General features: G+C 35.3%; 1 protein-coding gene and 1 long non-coding RNA gene across 6 annotated transcripts; both read left to right on the forward strand.

The window, feature by feature from the left end:
* Positions 1-577: 577 nt before the first annotated feature.
* Positions 578-11851, forward strand: LOC132644463 (uncharacterized). Of its 5 annotated transcripts, XR_009583849.1 has the most exons (7): positions 867-1227; positions 2209-2410; positions 7756-8109; positions 9351-9466; positions 9703-9771; positions 9902-9991; positions 10675-11851. XR_009583849.1 is itself a non-coding variant. In XM_060361060.1 (5 exons), the coding sequence occupies exons 1-5, from the start codon at positions 715-717 to the stop codon at positions 10939-10941; spliced, it is 873 nt and encodes a 290-aa protein (XP_060217043.1). In that variant the 5' UTR covers positions 578-714; the 3' UTR covers positions 10942-11851. The 5 variants fall into 5 exon arrangements, 2 of the variants coding, with proteins under 2 accessions (XP_060217043.1, XP_060217042.1); XR_009583848.1 differs by lacking the exon at positions 7756-8109; XM_060361060.1 differs by lacking the exons at positions 7756-8109; positions 9351-9466 and having other exon boundaries at positions 578-913; positions 2206-2410; positions 9902-10034.
* An 8231-nt stretch (positions 11852-20082) lies between these two features.
* On the forward strand, positions 20083-20699 carry LOC132644466 (uncharacterized). Its single transcript, XR_009583857.1, has 2 exons — positions 20083-20400; positions 20524-20699. It is a non-coding gene; the product is annotated as an uncharacterized LOC132644466 (long non-coding RNA).
* The last annotated feature ends 317 nt before the right edge of the window (positions 20700-21016 follow it).

The following is a 21016-nucleotide window of genomic DNA, read 5'->3' on the forward strand; positions in this document are numbered from 1 at the left end:
TATCTATGTAACTCATCCAGCATCCCCATCCATTGATATGTGTGGTGATGGATTTGTGGTGGTGCTACAACTTCAACCCATTACAATTTTTTTGATCTATAAAAGTTAAAAGTCATACCTTTATGATCTGAATGAGCTTGCAAAAGTTCAAGATTTTGTGGTTCTTTTTTCTTTGAGTTGCGCAAGTATTTTTCTATCTTATATATATATATATATATATATATATGTTTGTGTGTGTGAAAGACGATGTCGATTTTTGTCTTTCTAGATTTGTCCGTGTTTACTAAAAATGAAAGACTAGAAAGTATTCTAGTTTTCAATCTATATTATCTCTATAAACAATTGAAAAGCAAGTTTTTCTATAATGCTTTTGCAAAAAATAAAAATAAAAAAATAAACTGCAAAATATTGAAAAGACGTGTAGATTAAAGAAAATACTCCCTCTATTTCAATTTATTTGAATCTATTTTTTTTAATCTGTGCCAAAATAAATGATTTCTTTTCTAATTTGAAAACAAATTCACTTTATGAATATGAATGATTTACCACTTAAATAACAAATTTTATCTTTCTTAAATGAACATATTGCAGAGGTGGAAATTGCATAGAACTCCACTTCCTTGCCTATCAACTAGCATTATAAAAACCCCTAACACAAACCCTAGCGCCAAAAGGAAGCAGGAGTCAAGACCCACCATAAGGATTTTGCGTGTAATGGAGAAGGAACAAGAATCAGCTTTAGTGACAAAACCTCAGCCAATATCACCAGTTGAATGTGAAGAGTGCAAGTCAAATCCATGCAAGTATAAATGCCCATGTGTCAATTCTCACAAACAAAGGACTGCTTGTAATGGCAAAAGGTCCCTCACTCACGTCATACCTCTTTCTCAATTCGACCATAACCTCCTTTTATCATTCTGCCATTATTAATAGTAAAAAGAGTTCTATATGGGTTTGTTTGGACTTGGATAAATATGTGTGTACATATAAAGGGACGCTACCCAAACCCCACTTTGTGGGATTACAATGGGTATCTTGTTATTGTTTATATATAAAATTCAGCTATATATGTAGCTCGATCAAAGGATAGTAGGTGTGCCAGCATACACTGTTACAACTATAGGATCTGCTCATAACTGCAGTTGAGGGGCTTGCCGAAGAACAATTAAACACATATTATAGGATGTAGCTAATTGCCTTTGCATAATTTGTGCTTTTTGTGCAGAAGTATGTATTTTTATGGTTTTCGAAATCAATTCTTATTTTAATTATCTGAGGATTTTGTTTTGAGACTGCGAACATGTTTTCCCTTTTATAGCTTTGTGTGGAACTCGTTGCTTTGGAGCAATTTTGGTGATATTTGAGCGTAAAGATTCTTGTTTTTATTATCTTTGATTAATGAAGAGATTCTTGTTTTCTCTAGAATTTCTTAATATTTCTTTATCAGGTTATTAGTAGTAGTTGAAGTTCTCCACTTATGAGAATTCTTTACATTGTCTCAAATACCCATAGCCCAGTTGTAGGTCTGTCTGGTGAGTTGTTTTATGTGATTTACATTTCAGGCAAGAGTTAAACTGCTTGGAAATTTCTGTTTGTAAATTGCTTTTCTGGTGGAATCAGTTACTTGGAAGGTTGTGTGAAACTTGAGCACATAGATTCTATTTACTCTTCAAGATATAAAAGCTGCATTCTTTGATCGACGAATAGGACTTTGAGTTATTCTCAATTTGTCTTCCTCTCTTTCTGTGACCTGCTGTTCTTATCAAAATGATTTTGTTGTGAAACACAAACTTGACTCGAATTTCGGGGAATCTTCTTCACAATGGGATTTTTAACGTATTTTCCTTTTCCATGTCTTTGCTTTCTGTTGAGCTCTTTACTTTGGACCATTTTGGTGAAACCGGTGTCTAAAGATTAATTACCTTTGTCGTTGAGAATTTTATCCAAGTTTCGCTCTCTCTCTCTCTTTGATTGATGAAAATACCTTTGCTTTACTTTGATAGTTTTTCTTGAAACATGACTTGCATCAGATTTAGTGAAATGTTGTTGAGCATGTCATTGTGATATTTATCAACATGTTTGATTACTATCTATTCAGTGCTCCTACTTTAGATTCATTTGTACTCGATGGAACAATAGGCTTCTTCGCATTTCTCCCTTTATTTTTCTGATTATGATGTGCTCTTTGAGAACCTTTTCCTTCTGCAGATTATAATACGCTTGAGCATGTTAAGAGATTTGCTGAATCTGCAAGAAGAATGAGACAGAGGCTATGTGGCTACTCTCATTTTAAGCTTCCTTTCCCTCTTAAAAACCTTCGTAGAGCTGCAGCCAGTCGCAGAACCAAAGTACAGTTTCTGTCCAGTGGAATGTCAAAGAGAGAGAAAAATCAAACTTATTACAACAACAGGTAAATTGTTGATCTCAAATGCATAAAGTTGCAGTGATATTCTGCTCTTTGGTCAACCCATCAATCTTATGGTATTTATTTCTTTGCTTTGATTATTTATTGCCAGTCTTACAGTATGAATCCCTTCAAATGACTTGATTTTGGATCCCGGAAACTGAAGAAATGGAGAACCTCTTCCTGTGTCAACTTGTCTATATTTTTTTAGTCGAAAAATGAAATTCTGGAGGTTCTCATCTTCAAAGTCATAAAAATACAAAAGTTTCGGCAATTGCCATTTGGTTTAACGGCGACTTTAGCATTTGACATCGCTTTTCTCCATTTCGCTCTTCCATTTCCATCCTTTGTCATATCACTTTGCCTTGTTTAGAGCCACTCTAGTAGCATCTGCCGAAATCAACTTATCTCACTTGTTCTTAACTATATAATAACTTGATCCTTTTCGCCGAGGTATGTAGGCAGTTTAGAGTTCTATTCTAAGTTCAGTCACCTTAAAACAATTGAGGTCCTTTTCCAACATAGTAGAAATTATAGTTTAACTTGATTGTTGAAGTGCAGAAAAAAGAAAGAAGCAAAATCAATGAGAATGCGCGATATAAGGCGAAATAAAATGAGTTTTATTTTTGATTGAGAATTTCTACGAAACAATCAAATGAAAGAAGGAAAAACAAATAAAATAGTGTTCCTAGTCTAATCTAAACAAAATTTGTAATTGATCGGGTCTTGGCGCATAGCTTCCAGGCACTCTTCTTGTTTTCTAAATCGGTCGAGTCGTCAGCAATCAACAAGGCTATATCGGCCCATGCATAATACCTTTCTAGCAGTCAAGACTCTTAATTTGGCTTCTTCAACTTCTTTCTCGGTAGCTTCTAAAAGGATTTCTTATTTAAGTTCTCTTTTTTTCGCGCAACTTTTCTATCTTCTCTTTTACCTTATCTAGATTCTAGGGATTGACGAATAGATGACACTTCTTCAACCTTTTTGGGTTCTTCAATCATGGCATCTGTAAGATGTTCTACAGCTATTAAAAACAACTTTGATCTTGCAGCTTCCAGCCTTGTCGAATAGAGTCTACCGTGCCCGGTCATATGAAGCAACAAACTCGAAAAAGGGCGACAATAAGTTCCTTAGAGGGGAAATATCTACATCCTTCCCATCCATCATTGTCATCATTGTGCCAAAGATCACTTGGACTTCTTCTTCAAGCTTGAAAATACGGTCTACATCACTTTCCGAAAGCTTAGCCTAAATTACAGTTCAAAGTTTCAAGATAAACTCCTTTCGGTGGTTTAGGACGACTTTTTTCCAATCACGGACATTGCAGCTGCTTGATGTTTGTGTAAATCAGAGCCCAATTTTGTTCTAACTTTATCACGAGAGATAGAAGTTGCCTCTTGCTCTTCTTTAGCTGTAAAAGATGATTTCCTTGGGTCCAGTCCCACTACACACTCATCACTATCCTGGGGCCTTCATTGGTTGCATAAAAGGAGGGAAGGAGGGGGGGGGGGGGGGCGCAAACAATTAGTAATGTCAGTTTGGCTATACTAGGAAGATAGGAAGTTTTACTCATTACGTTTTAATAGGAGTTGTCACACTCCTAGAAGGGCTACCAATCCTGTCAAGAATCTCAACACACGTAAATCAATGTCTCCCAACCCGCTTGAACCCCACTTCACTCGCTTCCAACAACGATCTCCATGATTGTTACCACTCTCGTCTTGAGATGATCTCTTGTTAGCAACATCTATAGGTACGTCTAATGGAAAGAAACTTTTGCTATCTTGATGAATTTAAGCATGCACATTTTCTCTTTGAACTCCTTCATGTAGCTGGGATCCTTTGCCTTTGTGCGGCCTAACCACTTTAAACTTTAGAACGGGAGGTTTGTCAATCACCAAAACGTTATTGCCACGCTTTTGAAAAGTAATTAGCTCAACAACATTCACAAAAAATTGCAGGGGATCTTAAAAAAAGCTCCTACGCACTTTTCGCACCAAGACTTATAGTTAGACAATAAAAAATTCTTCAAATCCAATATGAGGAAACATTGCCTTTGACCTAGGTCTAGTCAACATGCAAATTCGTGCAAATCTTAACCCGTCTTGTAATGAGGCCTCAGGAGAATCTCACTCCTCTGATCAGGGACATCCTAGTAAAAACTAAATTGGTGGCTGAATCTATTAGGACTATATGGTTCAATGATAAGGTCCATCCCTCAAAGGAAGATAATTTGACTCAAAAAGTAATTTGACTCAAAACTTTTTGCATTGCCATCATGATAATGGTGCATATGGGATCTATTAGGCATTGTTGAAGTCCAAATACCACTTTCTTCTCTGTGAATACGCTTCCTTGCCTCCTCTTACCCAACGGTATCCTCGCTCGAATACGCGGACTTAAGAGGATCAACTGTCTCATTTGCTAATGGATAATAAATTTTGAGTAAGAGGCTAACCAACCATTCGCGTAATTGGTCGGGAAGTAAGCTTGGTAAGATCAAGTTGCGAGCATTTTAAAATTGTGTTTAAACCTCTGTAAATACTAGCTAAGACTGGGACTACAAGGTTAACTTTTCGCCCACACGCTAGATGACACAGTTTTGGAAGTTCCAAGATGAATAGAGTCACCCTGGAGCATAAAGATAGATAATCAACTTGATAAAAAGGTAGCCAAGTATGTTTCGTTTGTCTTTTTTTGAGAAACTGTTTCGTTTGTCTTATGACTCTTAACTCCTAGCTTATGGAATAAGGCTTCTTTAACGGTCGACCAATTAATAGCTTCGTCAACGGCCCTGATTGCATTGTGCTTCGCTTGAGATGAGAAGACTTCTCTTCTTAGCGAGACGTTGTTCATCTTTGCAGCCTCTTGTGCCAAAACTCTACCCATTTGCTCATAGGAACGCTTGAGTTATTCCTATTTCCCTCTCGAATGCATCAAATAAATGTTCACAAGCCTGAGGAGGTCCTGGTATGGGTAGACCACCAATTGTGTGGAAATCCCAAAGTGATTTGGATAATTCTCGAGCTGAGGTAAGCAATGTATTTGTAAGAGGAAACCAAGCTTCACGATTGTATTATGATCATAGGTGAAAAGTGAAGCATATACGATATCATAAATTCTTGCTTTTGTCAGGGTCTCGTAGCTCCTATGAAGGACATCTTTAGCCCACTCTCAATAACCGGGAATGTGAAACTTGCCATCGAATGTTAAAGTATCACTCCAATTAGTCTCTCCATTTATGATTCGTCCCCTAAGCTCGGTAAAGAAGTTGCAATATCTCTAGTAGGAAGTTTGGAGGGTCAAAAGATTCACGTCTTGGGCGGACGACTCAGTCGGTCAAACAAGATGGATTTCTCAAAGGTGACTAGGGATCAACATACTAGCCAACTAATGGGGTATCAAATAGACAATCTCGTCTCTACTGTGCTGTACTTGTGGTATGAAATTATAGATACTTCGAAGTGGAGGAAGAAGATACTCGGTAAACCATGTTCAAACTGCAACACAAAAGAAGTGTTATTCAACACTTTAACTTAGTAAGGCAAGACTTTACAAAGTTGAGGCAAAGACTTTACATTGTAAACAGTGAAGACTTTACACTGCCGAGTCAAAGACTTTGGATTCAAAATCACGATTATTTCCTTACTAAGTTAAAGTTTTGATAAACACTTTTTTTGTTTTCCAGTTTGAGCATGAGCATGGTTTACTCGGTATCTTCTTCCTCCAAGTCAAAGTACCCTATAATTTCAGACAAGGTGGAGACAAGGTTGTTTGTTGATACACCATTAGTTAGTCAATATATTGCTTCGTGGCCACCTTTGAGGAATCCATCTTGTTTGGCAGAATGGACTCTTGAATACACTAGCAGTCTGTCCAAGACGAGAATCCTTTGCTCCCCCAATCATGATGCTAAAGATATTACAAGTTCTTTACTGTGCTTAGGACGACTAATCATAAATAGAGAGACTATTTGGAGTGATACTTTGACATTCGGTGGTGAGTTTCAATACATTCTCGGTTATTGGGAGTGGGATGAAGATGTCCTTAGCAGAAGCTACAAGATCTTGATAGATGCAAAAATTTATGATACTGTATATGCTTTACTTTTCACTTATGTTCGTAATACAAACGTCATGCAAACCTTATGCGAAGCTTGGTGTTCTCTTGCAATTACATTGCTTATCTTAGTTCGAGAATGGTCTATATCAATTTGAGGTTTCCTCAGGCTTGTGAACATTTATTTGATGCATTCGAGAGAGAAATAGGAATAACCCAAGCATTCTTGTGAGTTTTGGTGCAAGAGGCTGCAAAGTATGAACAACTTCCGCTAAGAAGAGAAGTCTGCTCGTTTCAAATCGATGCACAATACAATTGGGCCATTTATGAAGCTGTTAATTAGTTGACGGTTGAAAAAGCCTTATTCCATAAGCTAGGAGTTAAGAGTCATATGACAGACGAAACATACTTGATTGCCTTTTTATCATATTAGTTTTGTATCTTTGTGCACTTTATAAAAGAGGGCGACTTCATTTGTCCGGGAACTTTCAAAATGCTCGCAACTTGATCTTGCCCGAGCTTACTTCTCGGCCCATTACGTGTATGGTGGGTTAGGCTATTACCTTTTTTTCTTTTTGAGACTGGTAACATGGTGGGTTAGGCTATTACTTCAAGACTCATTATCCATTAGCAATGAGTTGATCCTCTTATGGCCGCGTATTCGAGCGAGGGTGCTGCTGGGGGTACTTTGGGAAAGAGGAGGCAAGGAAGTGAATTCATAGAGAAGAAAGTGTTATTTTGACTTTAACAATGCCCAATAGATCTCATCCACACCACTAATACGATTATGACAATGCAAAAAAGTTTGAATTGAACAACTTTTTGAGTATTCGCTCAAATTATCATCCTGTAAGGGATTGAGTTGTCTTTATTATTGAGTCATATAATCCTAATAGATTCAGAAGCCAATTTGGTTTCTACCCGGATGTCCTTGGTTAGTTGGAGCAAGATTTTCGTGAGGCTTCATTAGAATACTGGTTAATATTTTCATGAACTTATGTGTTGACTAGATCTTGGTCAAAGCCGATATTTCCTCCAATTGGGTCCAATATGAAGAAAAAATTGTGCATGGGAGCTTTCTTGAAGACCACTTACAATCCTTGGTGAATGTTGCTGAGCTAATTACCAATACTCTTCAAAAGTGTGGCAATGAGGTTTTAGTAATTGACAAGTCTCCCGTTTTAAGTGGTTGGGCGCCATAAAGGCAAAGGACCCAGCTACATGAAGGAGTTCAAAGAGAAAATGTACAATGCTCAAATTCATCAAAGATGACAAATATTTCTTTTTATTAGGTGTACCTGTAGATGCTGCTAACAAGTGATTATCTTAAGGTGAGAGTTGTAACAATCATGGAGATCGTTGTTGGAAGCAAGCGAAGCGACGTTTAAACCCGTTAGGAGACATTGATTTACATGTGGTTGAGATTATTGGTAGCTCTTCTAGGATTGTGCAGCTCCTACTAAGGAGGTAATGATTAAAACTTTCAGCCTTTGAGTATATCTAAAATAACATTACTAATTGTTTGTTCACTTTTTTCTTATGCGGTCAAACGTCGGTGGAGCATTATAACGAGGAAGGCCACAAGATAGAGATGAGTGTATAGCGGGACCGGACCCTAGGATATCATCTTCTACAACTAAAGCAGAGTAAGAGGCAAATTCTATTCCTCGTAGAGTTACAACAAAATTGGATTCTGATTTACACAAACGTCCGACATCTGTAGTGTTTGTGTATGATGGGAAAAAAGTTGTCTTAAACCACTGAAAGGAATTTATTTTGAAACTTTGGACATTGATTTAGGTTAAGCTTTCCAAAAGTGTAATAGACCGGGTTTCTGAGCTTGAAAAAGAAGTCCAAGTGATTCTTGCCACGATGATGGAGGATGTGGATATTTCCCCATTGAGGAACTTATTGATGTCCTTTTTGAGTTAGCTGCTTCGTATGACTAGGCACAGTTGACTCTATAGCTGCAAGATTAGAGTTGTTTTCAATAGTCGGAGAACGTCTTACATATGCCAAGATTGAAGAACATGAAAAGGTTAAAGAAGTGTCATATATTCGTTAATTCCTAGATAAGGTAAAAGAGAATGTTAAAAAGTTGCACGAAATAAAATAACTTAAATATGAAGTCCTTTTAGAAGCTACTGAGAAAGAAGTTGAAGAAGTCAAATTAAGAGCCTTATTGCCGGAAAGGAATATGATGCATGCTCTGATATAGCCCTGATGACTTCTCACGACTCGACCGATTTAGAAAACAAGGAGCGCCTGGAAGCGCTATGCGCCAACACCTGATCAATTATTAGCCTAGAAACACTATTTTATTTGTTTTTCCTTCTTTCATTTGATTGTATAGTAGAGATTCTCAATCAGAAATAAAATTCATTTTGTTTCGCCTTATATCATTCTCATTGATTTTTCTTTTTTCTGCACTTAAACAATCAAGATCCGATAGTTAAACCACATTTTCTACTATGTTGGAAAAGGACCTCAGTCTTTTTTAAGGTGACTGAACTTAGAATAGAACTTTGAGCGGCCTACATACATCGGAAGAGGATCAAGTCATTACGTAGTTTAGAACAAGTTGACTTTTACTCGCAAGGGTGGTTGAGTTGGTTGAGCCGGTGATCTCCTCAATGGGAGGTCTTAGGTTCGAACCCCCTGCATGCTTTTTGGTCAAGCTTGTCGTACGAGGCTTGCCTAGTGCATTTACCTCTCCTGTGTGGTTTGCGGGCTATTACACTGGAATGGGGTTTACCTTGTGCGCACCTGAAGGGTAGCAGCTGCGGGTTCCCTTGTCAATTAAAAAAAAGGTTGACTCTTTCTTTGTTCTAACTTTTGTCTAGGCGCCCTCTTTCAAGGTTTTGAACCAATTTTTCTTTTTGGCCAGGAGCGACATGCACTTATGTTCGTCCATTAAGGTGCTTTTTTTCTTTTCCATCAAGGATAGCATCTATTCATGAATTTCCCCTTGACGGGGCCAATCTGCAAAGAGTCAACAATTTTGTAAGCGCCACTGAGTATACTTCTCGTGCTACAGTTGAGCTTTAATTAAGACTTGGTTGCTGATTTATCATCATTCTTATGAACAAGAATTAGTAATTGCTTTGTTTTTCATTGACGTCCTCTTCCCCTACTCTTTGTGAAATAAGGATATGTGTATCGATTATCTTATGTTGGTATGATGCATCAGTGCATTTTCAGAAATTTTAATGCACTACACTTTTATGTATTTCCTGCAGGAATAAGTTCATATCTTGGACAATTGAATGGCGGTTTGATTCAACAGATGTTGTGTTGATTGACCACGGGTAAATGCCCTTGACCAACTTTATCCCTACACTAGAGTGTTCTCTAATTTGATCTAAATAGTAGTGTTCTGCATACTATTGGCACCACCTTGAGAAGCTTTGAGTAGTTATATAATTGCTTTCGATGCAGGGTACATGAAGACACAAGTCTCTGCTCTGTGCTTGAGACTCATTTGAAACCTGGTCCCTGGAATCATCCACTGAAGCAATTTTGTGAAGAGTCTCTGAACTGTCTTAAACTTTTCATTCGCAAATATCCAAAGGTCTCTCTTTGGATATTTGCGAATGTATGAATTTATGATCATGTTAATGAGTATGCACAGTCAAACTTGCTATATGAAATCTGTTCTCTACATATAGCTGATTACAAAGTTCCAACTTCTGGATAATAGACATACATTCAGAGAGACAATATCCTTGCCTTTTTTAATTCTGTTCTGAAATCAAGGTGTGATAGCTTCAGTAAGTAGGTCATTTATTTTAGTGTTACAATAGGAAGTACATAGTCTTCCATTTAAATTGATGCTTCTGTTCTGTGTAAAACCATTACGTTGCTCTTCTTTGCATGCGGGTTTGATGAGAAAAGCTGCTCATGTAATTTCTTTGGAAGAGCTCTTACTTTTTGAATAGATTGGCTCTTAATCCTGTTTTTAGCATAACAATGACATCTGTCGGAACACGTGCTGCATGATCCTGGATGTTTATTAAGCAATGTTTTGGTGGCTTGATTTTGCTTACTCTTCATTTATTTCTCGTAGGTACAAATTTTGCTCCTGTTTTTGTTTTACTTCTTTTGATGTGTATTATCTTATTGTTTATGTTTTTTAGTATATATGATCATGATCCTTGAATGAGCTATTTATAGTAAATACTGCTGATAGAAAGGTATTTGTTGGATTGCAGGGGTCAAAATCACCTTTCTATCAGTTAAATATAAAAGCCCCGCTGTGTGAGCAACTAGCCAATAAAGTTATTTTGGAATATCCTGATATTTATGTTTTTCTGCCATCACTAAGCTGTGATTTTGAAGTAATCAAATATTCCATTCCTCTAAAAGTTGTGCTGAAAGAGGTAGATTGCAGTGATAGTCCAAGTCCCAAGGGAGTGATGTTCAAGGAGGAGGATATAGGGGACGATGGATCATTAGACCCACACATTTCAGATATCTAGGATTGTGCCAGGTTAAATCCAGCATCCCAGACCTCTATCAAGTCATTAGACAAGTTAACCACATCATTCTTTAATGGACATGTTACTGAAGGTGAGCAAGATGTAGTTGGTGATACATGCATAGTGCTTGATTCAGAAGTTTTATCAACGAAAGAGAAGGATCTGAGTGGAGAGAAGGACTGGTCATTGCTGGTTGACGTTTTACCTATGGAATATGAATTAGAGGAAGGGGAGATAGATCCACTTTAATTTGTCAGTGCTTTAAGCTGATCACATTGTCTACCTTTGATGCTGGAGTGCTAGTGGTGTTACCAAGACGTGCCATGTAAGATAAAATGGTTCGCATTGTATACCAGTGATTCATGTAAGCTGCGGTATGTGGCTCCTTATAATTCCTTCTACCTTGGTGATAGCCATAGTAGCTGTCATATGGGGATCTTGGATTTGATTTCTCTGGACAACCTTTATCTGAGATGTGAAAGATCCACCAGACAGTGGCTTGGTCAATATTTGATTCTTGTAACGTGGAAAAAGATTTAGAACCTGATGAACTGGATGCAGAATACAGTTTCATTTGTTAGATGTTACATGCAAGCAGTGTACCCTTCATAGTTCAGGTACCAGCAGCATTTGACGTTCCTGGTGCTAGATGATATCTTGAGCATTGTATCTGGAGTTCCTCAATCAAACAATTTTACAACTATAGTTAGATTTTCTCTTGATTCATCTCCCGGGAAGCATAGTTAGATTTTCTATGGACATCCATTCATACTATTACAGTGATCAAGATATTTTTGTGTTATATGCACATGTTATGTGCTTCTTTCTTGATTATTGGTAGCGTTTATTTGATACTATCATGTCTGGATCAAATACATTTAGCTACGAAGTTTTCAGCTTTAACTGTTCACTGGAAACGAGTACTTAACTAAATGCTTTAACCAAAGTGCTCAAGTAAATATTCATGTTTTATGTGCATTTGAATATTGCCTTGGTAGTTCTTCCGATTCATTTTACTTGTCCTGTTTGCTAAATTATCCATATTTATTATTTGATCTCAATTTGATACTAATCTTTCGCTATATTAATCTCTCTTTACATTCATTAAATGGTAAAGGTAGAAAATAATAATTTTTTATATCTTAATATATGACAAGTATTTTGGACCAAAGTATCATAACAAGTAATATGTACCGGAAGGAGTATTTTGCCTAATTTTCCCTTATAATAACTAATTTTATATACGTCATACCACACGACCCTATATAATCTTAGTGCTCGTTTGGTACAAGGGATAACGATAAATAATCTCGGGATTATATTTAAGATGAATTTATCTCATGTTTGGTTGGGATAAAATGGTGGTATAACTAATTTCAAGATTAGTTATCCTGGGATTGTTGTGTTATTTTATCCTTGTGGGAGGGTGAAATAACTAATCCCAGGCTAAGTTATCTTGTCCCTACATTCAACAAAAGTAAAATCCTTGTCGGTTTTTTTCTCCTTACAGAACGAGACTGGTTCTGCAAATCTGAAATTTCAGAGGCTTTAAAAAGATAGCAATGGAATTCTTCAGGTTTTGGCCTAATTGTTCTCCTTTTGGCTTCAAATTTCCGGATTAGATCATTCCAAGCAAGATTATCATCTTTAATAAACATCCAGTCAATATCCTAACAAAAACCCTAGAAATAGCGTTGATATATTGTTTAAACATAGTTATACACTGTTTATACAAAGCAAATACATTACTTATATACAGTGGCGGAGCCAGGATTTTCATTCAGGGGGTTCAAAAATTCTATAAGGTAAATACACGAAGAAGTCAGGGGGTTCAACATCTACGATATATACATAACAAAATAATTTTAACTCTGAAAATACACTGTAATTTTTCGTCGAGGGGGTTCGGAACCCCCTAGAGCCAATGTGGCTCCGCCCCTGCTTATATATTATATATTATGTATATGTCCTGTATAAGTAATATATCCTTCTTTTTAAGATAAATTTAGTTATGAAAAAGGAAAATAATAATCTTTCTTTTCTTACAAAGATCATTTTTTTTTTACCTTGGAGGATCTAATATTTTTTGGAAAAAAAAATTAATCACGAAAGATTGAACCTATTAGTAATTATTAATAGTGAGGCATAAAAGTATACGGGGGCCTAAGGCTTTTGCTTTAGTTGCTTGGCCCTTCAGCCGGCCTTGCTTCATTCCTGCCAAACCTCTGCTAAGGTATTCTATAGCTATTGCAAAGAGAAAAGTGATATACGATCACCTTATCTCAAGACTCTAGCAACATTAAATGGAACGGTGGATTTCCCATTAACCAAAAATTGTGTAGTTTACTGTTTACTGTTTGAACACACTCTAGTATCCATTTGATAATCAAATCAAGAAATTCCAACTCTGTCAACATCTGTCCTAGGAGAATTCAATCTACAGAATCATAAGCTTTCTGTAGGTCAATTTTTATCATAAATCTAGGAGAAATGTCTTTTCTTGAATAACCTTGGACTAATTCATGCAAAATAATATTGTCCCTTATTTTACTTCCAAGCGCAAAACCAGCTGGAGTATCACAAATAGTGTCTGAAATGATCTTCTGTATCCTTGAGGCTAGCATCTTATAAATCAATTTATAAAGGACAGTGCTACATGCTATTGGCTTGTAATCTTTGGCACTTATGGGGTTGTCATTCTCTGGAATTACTGTCAAGGTTGCGCAATTTATAGCCTTATATAGTTCGGCCCATTTTCCTTGTCATTATTGCTAACTTGACCATACTTTGGTGTAATCCTACACCCTTTAATTTGTAGGTAATCATGAGAGCTAAAAATAAATGACAGATAAATGTTTGGTGAAAGGTTTTTCAAAAAAAAAAAAAAAAAAAAAAAAATCTATGGAGAAGTGCTTTAAGACACTTTTTGAGCAAAAATAATGTTTATAAAATTCTATAAACCGCTAGTGTAAAACAAAGGTTACATTGTCAGGTCAATTAGAAAGTATATGTAACAATTTATAACAAATTAAATTAATTACATTAAAAAATAAATAATTCATTATACTGTCAGCTCTTCACAGAATGTGAAAAGCAAATAATTAGTTATATTTTTCCGGAGGAAATCGCAGAACTTTTTTGAGAATTCTACAAGTTTTTTTTTTTTTTTTTTTAATTCCTTTTCTTTCTATAGATTGTGAGAACTTCATCTGCATTGAAATTACTACTCTCTCAGCCACAACTTTGAATGAGGGTCAATGACCTTTATCACCATATGTAGTAGATATATGAGATAAGTGAAAAAGAAAAAAAGAGGGCCGGCTTTAGCATAAAACAACCAAGGTAATGACCTTAGGCCCCTCAATTATGAAGGATTCATTATTTTACTAGTAATAAATTAAGTTTCTTCAAAAGAAAAAAATGAGTACCGTAAATAGAAAAGTACAATGTTTTTCTATAACAAAGGAAGAAAAATGTTCTATGACTCCAACGGTTGAGTATTATTTTAGGTAATAGGAATAGTGTTTTGATTGCCCAAAGAAAAAACACTTTTTGAAGATCTAATATGCAAGGAAAATATCAAAGAGTACAAGAAGGACTAATCGATATAAACTCTAGATTATTTGTACATTTTACGGTTGTCATAATTTAAATTGGTACGTTGTGACGTGATTAATTTTTCTACGAATTATATCATTCTTTGAAGTGGTGCTACAATACATATATATACATTGTTTTCTGCTTCTACTAAGCGATGTAAGTTTTAAAAAATAATATACCTAGCGTAACTTTTAAATCATCGTCATAAGCATATGGAAAAATTAAAATCATATTGAAAGTATTAAAACAATAAGATTTCATGCTCCACAAATAAAAAAATGCTTATTTAAAATTAGTAGAAACTAGAGAGAATCCAAAAAAAAAAAAAAACTAATTTTTAGCAACATATGAGCTCGAAAACATAATAGTCATACTAATATTGATGGTTTGAACTCTTCGAATTAAAAGTGTTAGGGAAAGTAATACATGTAGAAAATAATACTTTAATTGATATAAGGCATGATTGTTTTTCAGTCACTTATAGAATAATGTTAACAGTTTCTGTAACAGTTGTTACGTGGAAAGAAGTTTTTCAAAATTAAAATTGAATAAAATCTTATCTAAATTAACAATGGAAAAGGGTAAAAGAAATGCCCTGAACTATCGAAAAAGGTCTAAATATACCCTTCATCCATCTATTTTGCTAAAAATACCTCTTCGGTTATTTTTTGGCTCACTTATGCCTTTGACTAACATTCAACACTAACTAAAAAAAAATGTCTATTTAAATTCCACATGACAACTTCTTATGGGTCAAAATTAAAACACATGACCTATTAAAAAGACTCATCCATATGTACTCGTTTTTCGGATTAACCCGATCCGAACAAAAAATCTAACTAAGAAAAGAAATTCTACTTCCATCTAACTCCATGGAAGCGTAGAGATCTAGTAGCTCAGTTAGTTGACTACCTGAACTTTCACCTTGTTGAGAGTTCGAATCCCCACGTTGTGATCTCCTCCCCCATTTCTCCTTTCCCAACCCCTATGTAAAAAAAAAAAAAAAAAAAAAAAACTCCATGGAAGTTGCAGAGAACATATATGAAACCAAGAGAAGTCTAAGGCCCTTAGCAATTTTTAATAGGACCACTGACATTTTTTGGTTTCATATATCTGGTTGACAGATTTTCTTTCCAGACAAGGGGTACTATTACAGCAAGAACCATAGGAAAGACATTTAATTTGAAACGGAAGATAATTTTCAACGTAAAAGTCGAGTAGTTTAGAGTATTAATTTTACTGAATTCAAGAAGTATTTTGGAAGCATCGAATTTAAGGCCGGGGATACAAGGTAACGTGGGTCACCTAAGGTTTAATGTTTCTACTGTTTCGAAATTAAGGCCAGGGAATAGTAGAATATATATGTTTGTTAGTCCGAACGCAACTAGAGGGGTAATTTTAGCAAAATAGATTGATGAAGGGCATACTTAAAATCTTTTTTGATAGCTCAGGGGCATTTTTGGCCCTTTTCCGAGTTAACAATGTTTAAAGGGAAATTAAGTTGATTAGCTATATTATCAATTGAAATATAATTGTCAGAAGAAATCGATTATAAAATATTATTAATAACTTTGCATCTCGAAAAGTTAGAAAATAAACTTAAAATATATATATATACAAATTGTTAAAAAATAATTTTTAAGGCCTCCTATCAAAGGTTGGATTTCGGCCACACAAATTGTTGAGCCGCTCCTTAACAACTTGGGACACTTAGTTATGCTTGAATGATTGACAAATGCAACTAAAACCAGCCATAATTACTCATTTAATTTGTGACGGGCTACAGAAAACGATCGTGTCCCGTGGCATGTTATTAACATCTGTTAGGATGGGGTGTCCGGATAAATGCGGAATTAGACAAAGCAACAATTAAAGACAATTACAAAGATAATAAGAGACAAAGATTTAACATGCTTCAGTCAACTTGACCTACATCCACAATCAAAAGAGGAGCAAATTTACTAACACCAACGATTACAAAAGAGAGTACAAAGCACAAAAGAGAGTAGAAAATTAGAGCTATTAAATACTCTGCCCGAATACCCCAAAAGAATAACCTCACAAGATCACTCCAAAGAAGGGTTTACACAAGTTTTCCCAACACAGCTCTCTTACAAATACTCCTCTAAAGAAGAAGATAAGCTCAACTAATTCTTCTCAAATTGGTGTGTTCTTGAAATGAAGAAATGCTCTCCTTTTTATAGGAGCAAAACTTGGCCTCTAAGTTGTGCAAAGAAAATATGTAGGTGTTTGGCCATAAGAATTATTCACTTTATTCCGGATTTTTTTTTCACTTTTTTCACTTTTCAGCGTTTGGCCATAAGAATTCCGAATACAACTTGAAGTTGTATTCCGGAATTCCAAAAACTTGTTTTTCAAAAAATTGCACTTTTTTCGCTTTTTTACAACTACATTTCACTAAAAATTACAATTTCAAAAACTATGGCCAAATACAACTCCAACTCCAAAATTCCAAAAAAAGTGATTTTTTTTTTTGTTTCTATGGACAAACGGGGCCTAAGAACTGATCAAACTTTTCTCCTCCTCATCACCAAACTTTGGCACCAAGAAACATTTGTGACCAAGTAAATTGGCACATGCCAAGTAAGGCAACATCTTACAAATCTCTACCTTAACTTGATTTTGGCCAATATAGTAAATATGGAAGCCACGAAGGGTATATTCAAAATTTCAATGATGCCAAAATTCGATGGATCTCCATCTAATGTCAAAATAGTAGCAACACCTTTAACAGTAGATCCCAACAACGTGTACAATGTCCCAGAATTACGTGCCTTCATAATCACAAGAGCGCTTCGAGAGACTTCAAGAACTCCACCTTCACATGAATATTTGCACCTAGGAGATTTTAGAGTGCCCCAAAAAATGAGATTTCTCTTCAACTCAGTAACATATCTAATATTGGTAAGAGTTCTCACCACACCATCATGCATTTTGAATATTGTACCTTTTCCGACAATTTTCCAACCAGCATTATTACCCATCAAAACAACTCCATTTCAACAAAATCATATGTAGAAAACAAGCCCTTGTTGGGATACATATGATGAGAACAACCCGAATATAAAATCCATTCATCGATAGAATTAAAATTATTTTAAGTTATTAAAAATATAGCTCCTTCAATCTCATCAGTAGCAACATTTGCTTCAGCAGTGTTGAAATCCCTGTGCTCATTTTTCTTTTCTTTTTCCTTTTTCAAATTAGGACACTCAAACTTAATGTGGCCTTTTTTATGACAATAATGGCACACTAAATTGTTGTATATGGACTTTGCATCATATCTACTTCTAACAAATAAATCAATAACCTGATTTCCACTACCTTCCCCAGTAATATCTCTATATATATGTTCTTTATATTTCAGCACAAATTTGATTTTTCTATAAGAGATAATTTCTTTTCCATAAAGTATAATATTTCTAAAATGCTTCAAGGATTGGGGTAGGAAGCATATTAACAAAACGGCTTGATCCTCTTCCTCAATCTTAACATCTTTATTACTAAAATCCATAAGAATGGAATCAAATGTGTCAAGCTGTGAGAGTATGGAAGTACTTTCATTCATGCGAAACGTGCAAAGCTTCTGCTTCAAGTAGAGTCTATTCTCTACTGTCCTTTTTCAAATACAAAACTTTCAATTTTTCCCACATGCCTTTAGCAGCAGTTTCTAAAGCTACTTCACGTAATACATCATCATCAGAGAGATTTAATATAATATTAGATCTCGCCCTTTTATCAAGGCTAGCAAATTCCCCGTCCGTCATTTTTTCTGATTTGTTCTTCTTTCCTTGCAGCTCCATATCTGAACCATCCTGAACCAAGATAGCTTCCATTTTCAATTGCCACATTCTGAAGTTTGCACTTCGGTAATTTACTCAACATAAATCTTTGTTATTGTCATGATGACTACTAGACAAAACCCGGATTAACTAAGCTCTTATACCAATTTGTTAGGATTGGGAGTCCGGGATAGTGCAGAATTAGACAAAGCAGTCAATTAAAGACAATAACAAAGATAATGAGAAATTAATATTTAACGTGGTTCGGTCAACGTGACCTACATCCACAATCAAAAGAGGAGCAAATTTACTAATACTAACCGGTACAAAAGAGAGTAAAAAAAAATAGAGTAATTAAATACTCTAATATCCCAAATACCCCAAGAGAGTAACTCCACTAGATCACTCTAAAGATGGATTCACACAAGTGTTTTCCAAACACAACTCTCTTACAAAAACTCTCTAAAGAAGAAGACAAGCACAACTAATTCTTCTCAAATTGGTGTGTTCTTGGAATGAAAAAATGACTCCTTTTATAGGAGCAAAACTTGGCCCCCAAGTTGTGCAAAAAGAAAATAAGAAATGATCAAAATTTTCTCCCTCCTCATCACCAAACTTTGGCACCAAGAAACATTTGTGACCAGGAGGGGCGGCTCAACCATATCAAAGGCCTAAAGCCAAACTCTAGTGAGGGACCTTAAAATTTATATTTAAAATTTATTTTTTTAACTTTTTGAGACACAAAATTACTAATGGCTTTTTTATAATCAATATCTTCTAATAATTCTTTTTCAATTGACAATACAACTAATCCGTTCAATCTTTCTTGAGACATTATTGATCTTAAGTAAGACTTTATCAATTTCAATTTTGAAAAACTTCTTTCGCCGAGGCAACCGTAACAGGGTCTGTCAACATTATTCGAATAAGGAATCTAGGCATTTGGAAAAATATCGAGTCGTTTTATCTGATTGAGTATATCGATCAAAGTATTATCTTCTACATTTACTATCTCCCTTAACACTTTCAATTCATACTGGTAGTAATTTTTTTACTATGGGTCACCTCTCTTCCTTTTTTTTATGCTAACAAACTAGTAGTATATTTTTCTAAACTACGCTCTCTGTCTCAAATTATTTGTCGTGGATACTAAAAGTAGTTATCTCAAATTATTTGTCGTTTAGAAGTTCAAGGCACAATTAATGATTTCTTCTCCATTATACCGTTAGTAGAAATTTGTCATTAATGGGGCGACACATAAATAGAGTTAACATTTAATGGATAGAGATTATAACTTAAAACATAAATAAGGGTAAAAGTAGTCAAATACACCTCATTATTAATATTTCTTAAGGGCCGTGCAAAAAACAAAAATGATAAATAATTGAGACGGAAGAAGTGTGTACTAAATATGAAAGAAAAAAAGAGTAGTGTATACATATATATGTATATGAGCAGTGGCGGAGCCACACTATGCCGAGGGTGTTCATCCGAACCCCCTCGGCGGGAAAAAAATACTGTTTTTACAAGGTTAAAATTATTTTTTATGTATATATAGTAGAAGTTGAACCCCCTTAGACTTCTTCATATGTTTACTTTTTTATATTTTGAACCCCTCAACGAAAATTCTAGCTCCGCCACTGTATATGGGCCCCATAATTAAAGAGCCTTAGGCAATTGCCTAAGTTGCCTAAAGGACAAGCGGACACTGTGACCAAGTAAATTGGCACATGCCAAATAAGGCCACATCTTATAATATCCTTGATAGATAATCTACAAGGAAATCAGATATTCTTCTATTATTGGCCTCCAAATGAACTCTTTATAAAGCGGTACAAAGAAGGAAAACACTCGGTAAAAGCAGAGATAGTAACTGGCTATGGCTTTTCAAGCTCCATTGTTAGTAATTAGTCTTTTGATCTTCTTGGCCAATTTTTTGGCTAGGACTGAGTTTTCTCTGGCTGCAAAAGTGCCTAGCCGCACCATTTCTACTCCATTTAATCGGACCATATTTCCATCTGATTTTCTTTTTGGAGCTTCCACTTCTGCCTATCAGGTAATTACTAATATTGTTAATTTTCATTCTAAATAGTAATGTATTTTCTCTTGGTATTTTTGCTTGCATTTGCTTTTTAGAAAGAGTTGATCGTAATTTATTTAGTTTGTTGTTAATTTACAGTAAGAAGGTGCATGGAATGAAGATGGCAAAGGACCAAGTATTTGGGATACTTTCGCTCACACTTATCCTGGTCTATATCTCCTCTTCCATGCTCTGACGCACATTAATTTTAATGCATCCCATTTTCACTTAATAATACTACTGCCTTTATCTAATCCTTAATTTATTCTTAGTCATTGAATTTCTATCTTCCATTTTTGTGCACTAACCACAGAGTTATACCTTTAATCAACTTCCAAGCAACATCTAATTAAACCATATATAGATCTAGGAGGGTCAAAACTGGAAAATGGCCTTGTTTTCTTGTAAATCACTCAAATCCTTGTCATGCACAACTACTGTAGTGATTAGTTCTTTTAGAGGGACCATTTTTAGTCAGTCCATGCAGACGCAGTAGCTACCAATCATCTCATGGTCGATCTATATTCTATATTCGTATGGCAGATTTTAAAATGAGTTTGTGTAATTAAGATTAACTTTAATTTGCTTGTAA

Source organism: Lycium barbarum, chromosome 6 (assembly GCF_019175385.1).
Source record: "Lycium barbarum isolate Lr01 chromosome 6, ASM1917538v2, whole genome shotgun sequence".
Lineage (NCBI taxonomy): Eukaryota > Viridiplantae > Streptophyta > Magnoliopsida > Solanales > Solanaceae > Lycium > Lycium barbarum.

Bases quoted from the DNA above. Each gene is read 5' to 3' on its own strand.
- LOC132644463 (XM_060361060.1), top strand. From the start codon at position 715: ATGGAGAAGGAACAAGAATCAGCTTTAGTGACAAAACCTCAGCCAATA. The intron at 2,411-9,702 runs GTAAATTGTTGA...TATTTCCTGCAG, and splicing joins CAAACTTATTACAACAACAG to GAATAAGTTCATATCTTGGA. The intron at 10,035-10,674 runs GTCTCTCTTTGG...GTTGGATTGCAG, and splicing joins TCATTCGCAAATATCCAAAG to GGGTCAAAATCACCTTTCTA.